The following is a 10,892-nucleotide window of genomic DNA, read 5'->3' as shown; positions in this document are numbered from 1 at the left end:
GCACAGTACAAGGGGGCAGCTACAGGGGGCACAACTACAAGGGGCACAGTACAAGGGGGCAGCTACAGGTGGCACAACTACAAGGGGCACAGTACAAGGGGGCAGCTACAGGGGCACAACTACAAGGGGCACAGTACAAGGGGCACAGTACAAGGGGGCAGCTACAGGTGGCACAACTACAAGGGGCACAGTACAAGGGGGCAGCTACAGGGGCACAACTACAAGGGGCACAGTACAAGGGGCACAGTACAAGGGGGCAGCTACAGGGGCACAACTACAAGGGGCACAGTACAAGGGGGCAGCTACAGGGGCAAAACTACAAGGGGCACAGTACAAGGGGGCAGCTACAGGGGGCACAACTACAAGGGGCACAGTACAAGGGGGCAGCTACAGGGGGCACAACTACAAGGGGCACAGTACAAGGGGGCAGCTACAGGGGCACAACTACAAGGGGCACATTACAAGGGGGCAGCTACAGGGGGCACAGTACAAGGGGGCAGCTACAGGGGCACAACTACAAGGGGCACAGTACAAGGGGGCAGCTACAGGGGGCACAACTACAAGGGGCACAGTACAAGGGTGCAGCTACAGGGGCAAAACTACAAGGGGCACAGTACAAGGGGGCAGCTACAGGGGGCACAACTACAAGGGGCACAGTACAAGGGGGCAGCTACAGGTGGCACAACTACAAGGGGCACAGTACAAGGGGGCAGCTACAGGGGCACAACTACAAGGGGCACAGTACAAGGGGCACAGTACAAGGGGGCAGCTACAGGGGCACAACTACAAGGGGCACAGTACAAGGGGGCAGCTACAGGGGCAAAACTACAAGGGGCACAGTACAAGGGGGCAGCTACAGGGGGCACAACTACAAGGGGCACAGTACAAGGGGGCAGCTACAGGGGGCACAACTACAAGGGGCACAGTACAAGGGGGCAGCTACAGGGGGCACAACTACAAGGGGCACAGTACAAGGGGGCAGCTACAGGGGCACAACTACAAGGGGCACAGTACAAGGGGGCAGCTACAGGGGGCACAGTACAAGGGGGCAGCTACAGGGGCACAACTACAAGGGGCACAGTACAAGGGGGCAGCTACAGGGGGCACAACTACAAGGGGCACAGTACAAGGGGGCAGCTACAGGGGCACAACTACAAGGGGCACAGTACAAGGGGGCAGCTACAGGGGGCACAGTACAAGGGGGCAGCTACAGGGGCACAACTACAAGGGGCACAGTACAAGGGGGCAGCTACAGGGGGCACAACTACAAGGGGCACAGTACAAGGGGGCAGCTACAGGGGCACAACTACAAGGGGCACAGTACAAGGGGGCAGCTACAGGGGCACAACTACAAGGGGCACAGTACAAGGGGGCAGCTACAGGGGGCACAGTACAAGGGGGCAGCTACAGGGGCACAACTACAAGGGGCACAGTACAAGGGGGCAGCTACAGGGGCACAACTACAAGGGGCACAGTACAAGGGGGCAGCTACAGGGGGCACAGTACAAGGGGGCAGCTACATGGGCATAACTACAAGGGGCACAGTACAAGGGGCGAACGTCTTCCCGCATCAGTGAGGGCATAATATTCATTCATTCGTTTGTAAGTATAATTTTACAGGTACCGGCCCTATTGGATTCTACTGGACAAGTGGAGGTGACCGGCGTGGGATGTAGGTAAGTATGTGTGAGTGTGTCAGTGTGGTTTAATAAATTTTTACTTTCACGGTGTGTGTTGTGTTTTTATTTGTGTATTTTTTGTTTTTGTCGAACTACAGGTACCAGCGTGCCCGTTATTTCCCCGCATGCTGGTACTTGATGTTCTCCAAGTACCAGCAAGCGGGGGAGGCTTGCTGGGCCTTGTAGCTCCACAACAAAAAACAATATTCTTTTTTTAACACTCATGACTATCAGCCTGGCACCCACCGCCCAGGGGTGCTGGGGACAGCCTCGGGCTTCTCCCCTGGCCCTTGGGTGCCTGGAGGGGGGGGGGGGACCCCTTGATTTAAGGGGTCCCTACTCCTCCAGGGAACCCCGGCCAGGGGTGACTAGTTGGGGGGGCAATGCCACGGCCGCAGGGACCTACATAAATGTGTCCCCCGGCTGTGGCATTATGTCCCTGGCTAGTGGAGCCCGGTGCTGGTTTTAAAAATACGGTGGACCCCTACATTTTTTGTCCCCCGTATTTTTTGAACCAGGACCGGTCTAAGAGCCCGGTGCTGGTTGTCTAAATACGGGGAACCCCTGTCCAATTTTTTCCCAGTATTTAAACAACCAGGACCGGCTCAAAGAGCCCGAGGCTGGTTATGCTTAGGAGGGGGGACCTGACGCATTTTTTTTAAACATTTTTTAACCCATTAAGACCCTTCTCCATTAAGTTAATGGAAGCCCTGGACAACAAAATTGCATTCATGTCCTCCTCCCACTCCCTTTCCAGTCCCAAACACTCATTTTTATTTTTTTTCTATAACAATGTACAATATATCACAAATATGATGAGAGGGAGGCAGCGGGCATTGGCGGCATCGGACTGAGATGCAAATTAGTGGCGGAGGGCTGGGTCAGTTGATGGTAGGTAAGTTTGTAAGCCATTGGCGGTGGCAGCAGCCACTGGCTCAGAGGCAGTAACGGGCATTGGCTCGGTGGCGATAGGGGTCATCTGCAGGATCCAGTGGACATTATGGCTGTAGTGCCTCACCAGACACTGACCTCACTGCACGCCACTGGCTGCACGGTTATTATGGTCAATATCAACATTTCCACAAATTTAAATAATTATCCAAATATACCCGTCACATATTATGTGTTTAACTGTATTTGATCCTCGCTTGTACTTCATACTGTCTGTAAACCATATTCCTAATTTGGGACTAGTTTTTACATCTTAGTTCTACACTTTTAATTGATAATTAACAAAATAATTTACATATTGTAAATATGCAAATTGTATAATTTTAATAATTATTTAAAATATAATATTTTTTTAAATGTAATAGAAGCACTTTGAAGAAATGGCTGCAGAGAAAAGGCGACGTTCACCATCTTCAACAGAGGAAGAGGAAACTACACCCCAACAAATGACACGGAGTGAGGATGAACAAGAAACAAGATCGCAGGAACAGGTTACTGGAGGATCACATGACGAAGAGGAATCTGCAGAGGAGGGAACAAGCACCAGGGCACCAAAATTCTCAGATGAAGAGACAGAAGCTCTGATTGATGCAGTAATTTCCTTTAGCTTGCAGCTTTTTGGTCCACAAGCAACAAATGTACACCAAAGCTTCAAGAACACAACATGGGAGAAGATATCAAGGAATGTGTCTGTTGCTGGGAATAGAGAGCGGACAATATCAAGCTGCAAAAAAAGACTGAGAGACTGCAGGAGGGTGACCAAAAAGAAAATACAGGCTGGACAGAAACTACAGAAAGTATGGGAGAAAAAGTTTGAGAAATACTTTAGGTTGGTCAGAGAGGAAGAAAGGGCTGGACATAGTGGTACAGGTAAATATCTCCAAAACTTATTTGTGTGTGTGTGTGTATAAGTTTTTTTTATGTTAAATAATACTTTTCAGGAACAGCTACACCTCAGGAAAGCAGCAAAACAGTCCCCACACCGAAAAAGCTTACTCCGACAAAGCAACAATCAGCAAGAAAGACATCTTCAACAGCATTGTCACATACCGAAGGTAATATATTGTTTATATAGTTCAATTGTCTTGCTTCCTGATTATTCAAATAAAATCAGTTAATGTGAGTGACTTGATTGGCTGGTACTTTTTCACTCCAAATTTATAACTTTCAAAGCGATGATGCATCTAGCAGACAGTCTTGGTGATACAGAGACGGGGTTGTACAGTGGTCATTCTCCATCTGCACATCCGAACCTGCGTTGGGGGCTTTGCTGAGATAACAAATCAGGTTCAGAGCCCAATGTCAGTGGCTTAAAACCTTGGTGAGGTGTTTTTATTTCAACAGTTCCATATTGGATCATAAACTTGATGAAAAGAAGTTTAATACCCTTTAGGTGTGTCCCATACTTTGGTCCTCTCCTGTCTAGCTTCCATAGACCTGAATGTCAGAATTTCAATACTAGAAATGAATGGAACATCATTGTATCTATAAATGTCTGTTTGATGCCTATAAGGTACATTTAGGGCCACATTCTGAGTGGGTGCTGCAACGTTCGTAGGCATCTTTTGCCAGTATTGCTTCTCTGGCTTTATGCAAATATGGCTACAATCCCTTCCCTGGTGTAGAAACGTACGTCTGCATGTTTAAGAATGATCTCTATGGGGGACATTTACTAAGCTCCCGATTTTGACCGTGATTGCGTTTTTTCTTCTAAGTGTCATCTCGGTCATTTACTAAACAGTATTTACGGCAGTGATGAGGGCATTCGTATTTTTTTCCTTGGTCAAGTCTAAAATTACGAATGAATACACCATCGGTCAAATTACGCCTGTTTAGATGCGAATCTCGGTCATTTACTAACCATTCGTAATTGTATTTGCGGCCGCGAAAATGCATTTGCGGCCGCGAATTATTACGATTCGCATTTTTTTCCTAAAAAAAAACGCGCCAGCCTTTGAAAGCCGCGTTTACATGTGAACTTAATTTTGCATTACTCACACCTGTTTTTTTGGGCCTATAAAAGAGTTTCAGCCACATTCTGAACTACTCTCACTCTGAAATGGCGGCTGTAGTGTGTGGCAATGGTTTTTTGTTGGCTGTGGGATACGTTAGACTGCTCCATGAGGCTTCCAGGAATCAGGACCAGGTAAGTGAACATGGCCAACAGGTTGTCCAGGTACCGCGGAGGCTGCGCCAGCCTCGTTTTTTTAAAGGGCGTTTAAACTTAAATGCATTGTCCGATGATAGGGTCATACAGATGTTCCGCCTAAATAGAAACAACATTTTCCACCTGTATGACCTTGTCAAACTGGGCATAGACCCTGAGACAGCACGCTCTCGCTCTGTCTCAGGCCTACACAAACTCCTGGCTGTGTTACACTTTATGGCTACTGGGAGCTACCAGGCTGTGGCAGGCGACGTCATTGGGATCTCACAGCCCACCTTTTCGAGATATTTGATGCAGGTGAGTCTACAAATACCTATGCGGTTATGGCTAAGTGTTGCTTGTGTAATTTGAAACACCACAGTATTGTAGAGACTAAGCTAACATGACACTCACCTTAGCTTCTTTAATGTCCACTCAGGTTTTGGATGTGTTGGAGCCACACATTAAAGCATCAATCTGCTTCCCTACAGAGGAGTCGGAGTGGAGTGCTGTCAGGGTAGCTTTCTATGAGCTTGCTGGCATGCCCAATGTGCTTGGGGCCATAGATTGCACACACGTTCAGCTGAGATCACCTAAGGGCCGCCAGTATATATATACTAATAGGCATATGGATGCATCAACTAATGTCCAGGTGGTCTGTGATGCAAAATTAAAAATTATGAGTGTTGTTGCTGGTTACCCTGGTGCCTGCCATGACTCCTTCATCCTCAGTCAGTCATCGCTCTTCGATAAATTTGAGGAGGGACAAATGCCTGATGGCTGGCTGTTGGGTATGTTGTAAATGTTATGTGTGTATGTCTTTTAACCACAGGCTACATTTTGTAGGAGGTGAGAGAATCATCTAACATATGTCCTAATGTTGACTATATATGTTTTTCAGGTGATGGGGGTTACGGCTGCTACTCTTGGCTCCTTACTCCATTGTCCCAACCTGATTCTCCTGCTGAACACAGTTATAATCATGCACATAAGGCTACACGGAATGTGATAGAAAGATGTTTTGGGGTGCTGAAGTCACGTTTTCGGTGTCTAGATAAATCTGGTGGCCTTTTGTTGTATAGTCCCTCAAAGGTGACTAGGATTGTGTTCTGCTGCTGTTTTCTCCATAATCTGTGTTTAAGCCATCATCTTGCACATGGTGAGGGAGAAAGCAGCCAGCAAGCAGAGGAGTTAGAACCATCTGGTGACAGTGTCAGTACAAATGTAGGGAGGCAGGTACGTCAAGAAGTGATCCTGCGATATTTTACAGGTTAGTTTTAGTATGCTCTAATTATCCTTCTCTAAACACTTTCGTATACTTTCTATTGTGTGTTCTGTTACTTACTGTTTGTTGTTTATAGTGGTGTGTCCATTGTGCTTAGTTGATGCTAAACAAACAGTTACAGTCATTACCCTTGAACAACATAACATCATACATACAGACCAGCTTCATACATTTTAGAGTCGGACACAGGAATGTGTTTTTAATTCAAAAGCTTTTATTTTGTCTTAACAAAAGTTTTCATTTATTTTTTTCTCTTGTGTGTGCTGGGTGCTGGCTCACTGGCACGTGCTCTTGATGAACGCCGGACAGGGGAGGTTACTGGCGTTTGAACCGGGGTTGTGGTTCCAGAGCTGGAGGTAGCTTGATGCCCACCCATGTTAGCAATATTGCTGCTGAGATTATTCAAACTGGCAATCAGCTGTGTGTTTGTAGCAGTGTGGCTGGCTACTATCCTGGATAAGGCCTCATTCACCACTTGATTGTGTTGGATTATCTGTACAAGTGCCTGCTGATGTCGCTGTTGGTCATCTATAATGCGTGTTAAGTTTGCGTTCATTTGACTATTTTCCGCCCTAATTTGTTCCATAGAGGTCGCCATTCTCCCTACTTGGACTATTAGTCTGCCCGAGTTGCGACTAAGACGCGGAAGATGATGGGGCAGACTGGCAAGGTGTTGTGTGTGTTGGGTGAGGGTGGCATTGCTTTGGGCCTGTTGGCTTGTCCAACTTGACCAAAAGTCGTCAGGAATTTGGGTTTGGGGGGGAGCTTGTGCCAGTTGTGGACTGCTGGTTGGTTGGGGTATATCCTGCAACTGGATTGGCATGCTTGGATCAACAGCTGTAAGTTGCAGTGTGAATGATGGCTGTTGTTCTGGTCCCTGCTGCTCGTCACCGGACATCAAGTTGGGCTCTGTATGGGGTAGGCAACATGCAATGTTGTTTGTTTTAAATTTGGGCGTGGCTAATACAACACATTAATACATTCATAATAAGACCATTTTGAAATATTACCTCTTGTTTTTCTATGCGTTAACTATGTTGCACTTTTTACAAACATAAACCCCACACTGGCACAGATATTGACCAATTTGCAGATTCCTCACATAACTAACTTCCCTCCACAACATTACACTGTTATATTCCCTCCCCTCACCACGAGATAGACTACTTACCTGTATAGTGGCGAGGAGCTGAGCAAGTAAGCCATCTACATACTGGTTAGGGACGATGTGTGATCACTATTTTTGCTTTTGTGTTTAGTAATTAAATTTAATACACTTCATAATTGTGTTCAAGGAAAACGTGTGTGTGCTTAATGTTTCGTCCAAACAGTTTATTACAAACAACTAGATTGTCTAGACCATCCACTAAGACCTTAGTTATTTTAATCAAATCACCTTGAGCAATTGAAGACATTACATCACATTGATTGCAGGGGAAAACATGTAAACTCCAAACACACTAACAACATCAGAAATGTACTGTGTATATTCTTGCTTATGTTTTTTTTTTCAAATTTTACTCACCAGATAACTGAGGTGATGTGGGCTCATCACTCTGCGAACTCGCCAATAGTGCCAGTGGTGGCTGGGATGACACTGCCGATAGCCTTCGCCTGGGTGGGGATGATGGAGGAGCAGAATCAGACCCAAGACGCCGAGTCTTAGTTGGCCTCCTTGGTAAGTGGCCCGAGCCCTGTGATGGGCGCCTTACAGGAGGGCGGCTTCCAGAAGCAGAACCTAGGTTGAAATTTTAAAATTAATATTTTGTACTTCTATGTTTTTTCAGAAAAAGTGACTACAGTAAAGACTTACCTGCAATACCGGCATCATCACGACTGGTCTGAGGCCTTTCTTGCCGGCTGGCCTGTGTGACTGTGAAAAAAGGAACATCAACATTATTTTCATTTTTTTTTAACAAAGGACCCAGTGCAAACCATTGATGTACTGTAAGCATATATTTTGTTTGTTTTACACAAGAATAAAAAGCTTAAGTGCCTTTTTTTTGGGTTTTTGGAGTTGTTAAAAAAAAAATAAGTCATGTGAGCAACACTTTTTATCATAAACAAACATCAATGTTGAAAAATATGGCAGAGAGTAATTACTTTCAAAGTTATTCAAAATGTAATGTTTTTGAAAAGGACAAGTTTTACAGTGGTCTGTTTAAGTTAAATCCAAATGAGGCATGCAAACAAACACACGTTACAGCATTAGCGCCAAAAATAGGTCCATAAATTGTAAAGCAACATATGCTTGCAGCATAAATTTTGCAAAGACCAAAAAAACATCTTAAGGGAGCATAGGCCTGCACTCTTAAAAAAAACCCAGTAAAAAACACAAAAATTACACCCAAAAAAAAAGAAAAAAAAAAAAAAAAAACACCATTAACAAACAAACTTACCATCCTGCGTGGGTCGGTCAGAATCCCGGACGTGAGTAGCAGACACCACTTCGCAAGGAATCAATGCCCGCACAGGCTCCTCCCAGTCCCGATAGGCGACACGTAAAGGTGGGCCACCTCCGGTCCGACGTGCAGCTTTGGACTCTTTGGCCATCTTGGCCTTGACACGCCGCTTGATATCATAGAACCGCTTGCGGCACGTGTCCTCTGTCCGCCTCACCACACCCTCACTATTGACAGCAAGTATGACTTGCCCCCACAGGGCAGACTTCCTGCGGGAGGACACCCTGGCAGCATCCTGACCAAACAATTGGCGATGGTGCTTCATCAGCTCCCGCACCAACGCCATGTTTTCAGCATAGCTGAACTTTATATTCCTGCCAGTCTTGGTAGTGGTGCGTGGCTGCGGAGCCACAGCACCATCACTATCACTAGAAAACTGACCAACAGGCACCCCCTCCTCCTCCTCCTCACTCACCTCCTCCCTCTCACTACCCCCCTCCACCTCACTAACAGCCTCCACCTCACTACGAGCCTCCACCTCACTACCAGCCTCCACCTCACTAACCTCCGCCACCACACTGACCTCTGAGTCGGACATGACAAACAACAGAAAACACTGAAAAAATAAAACACAAAACACACTCCTCCACTACTCCTACTACACACCACACAGCCAACACACACGCTCACTCACTCACAAACAAAGACAAAAGACTGAAAAAAAAATACAAGGACAAAAAAATTAACAAACTGGTAAAAAACAATACAACAAAGTTCACAAGACTACTAACACACACAGTACAGCACTCAACAATCACCAAACTCCTCTCCAAATCCACCAAAAACTCCACCAAACTCACCAACTCCAAATACACCTTCCTCTCTCCTCTCCACTAGCTAAACCCACGAGGTGCGGAGTGTTTGGGGCGTTTTTATAGTAACATGCACAGACACTCCTCCTTGACGAATACAACCAATCACGGCCGCGTGACGAAAACGAAACTTAGAAGTCAAATCGCGGCCGCAAAAAAAAAACACTGCCGTAACAGACTTGTGACGCATTCGTAAAAAAAAAACCCCTACGCGGCCGTGAAAAACTAAACGCGGCCGCATTCTACAGCAGAAAAGCACGAATGACATCGACATCGGAAGATACAAAAAATACGAATACGAATGCTTAGTAAATGAGTCGTAATCAATTCAAAAAGTTGCAAGATTACACTGTCGATGTCAGTCGCATTTGAACTTGAACATGATTCTGAAAAATACGAATCTTAGTAAATATACCCCTATGAGCATATTTAGGGGTAAATTTACTAAAATCTCTAAAACAGAGAATTGGCTCTGTTGGCCATAGCAACCAATAATATGCTGTCTATCAGTTCATTATTGACTTTTAGAAAATGATAGACAGCATCTGATTGGTTGCTATGGGCAACATCACCAAATCTCAGTTTTAGAAGCTTTAGTAAATTTACCCCTTACACTCAACCATCAGTCGCACCATCTAACCTTGCACCAGCCCCATCCTAGATGCTGATTGTCCATCAGAATACATCCTCCAATGTGGGTTTGCGACCACTTCAGTGACATGCCTGTGGCATTCCTGTAACACGTCCATTATATGGACCATCTCTGTGTGTCCGGTTACTGCCCAGGGACGCCCAGTACATTAAGTCATGAGGGCAAGCCAATAAAGAAGATTCTAAATATATACATGCCTAAAAGCAAGTCACTCAGTTAATATTATTGAAGATTATGTGTTGAGCCTTGAAAATACCTAAAATCAGGAACATTGGTGTGCTTATCATAATGCTTATGTGAACAATTTGTCACACATCTTCTTTTATTAAAGAATCAGGAAGCAAGAGACGCAGAAGAGTATCTTTTAGAGAAAATGTGACTTTGGAGGAAAACATAGAGCAGGAGAACATAACAGCAACACAAGAGGAAACTGTGCAGGAGCCCATCCAAACTGCGCAAGAGGAAACACTGGATGAGACTGTGTCAACAGGGCATGAGGACACTGTGCATGAGACCAGGCCAACACAGCAGAAGGATTCAATGCATGTTACAGGGACAATAGCACAGGGGGAGTTAGTGCAGGAGACCATGCCAGCAAATCAGGAGGACACAGCGCAGGAAACCAGGCCAACAATGCAAAACACAGCAACATCGCATGGGACAGGTATTATAAACTAAAAATTAAAAATTTAAAATCTTGATTTTTTTTTACAGATTTTAGTAATTATTTCAGTTCTATAACATACAGATGGATTTGGGACGATCATTGAAAGACTGCGGCAAATTGAGCAACAAAGACTCGAAGGTGTACAGAAAATATGTAATCGATTAGACAACATGCAACAGACCATGACACAAATGCAGCACAGCTTGGAACAGATTACTACAACACAGTTGGCACACGG

General features: G+C 45.5%; 1 protein-coding gene across 1 annotated transcript; it reads right to left on the bottom strand.

The window, feature by feature from the left end:
• Positions 1–6,257: 6,257 nt before the first annotated feature.
• LOC135050440 (uncharacterized) lies at positions 6,258–8,949 on the bottom strand. Its single transcript, XM_063956929.1, has 4 exons — positions 8,461–8,949; positions 7,875–7,934; positions 7,587–7,799; positions 6,258–6,970 (listed from the first exon to the last, which is right to left on the bottom strand). The coding sequence occupies exons 1-4, from the start codon at positions 8,807–8,809 to the stop codon at positions 6,303–6,305; spliced, it is 1,290 nt and encodes a 429-aa protein (XP_063812999.1). The 5' UTR covers positions 8,810–8,949; the 3' UTR covers positions 6,258–6,302.
• Between the last annotated feature and the right edge of the window lie 1,943 nt (positions 8,950–10,892).

The sequence above is a fragment of the Pseudophryne corroboree genome, chromosome 2, assembly GCF_028390025.1.
Source record: "Pseudophryne corroboree isolate aPseCor3 chromosome 2, aPseCor3.hap2, whole genome shotgun sequence".
Classification (NCBI taxonomy): Eukaryota; Metazoa; Chordata; class Amphibia; order Anura; family Myobatrachidae; genus Pseudophryne; species Pseudophryne corroboree.
Note: the sequence above shows the minus strand (reverse complement) of the source record. Positions and strands in the feature narration are given on the sequence as shown.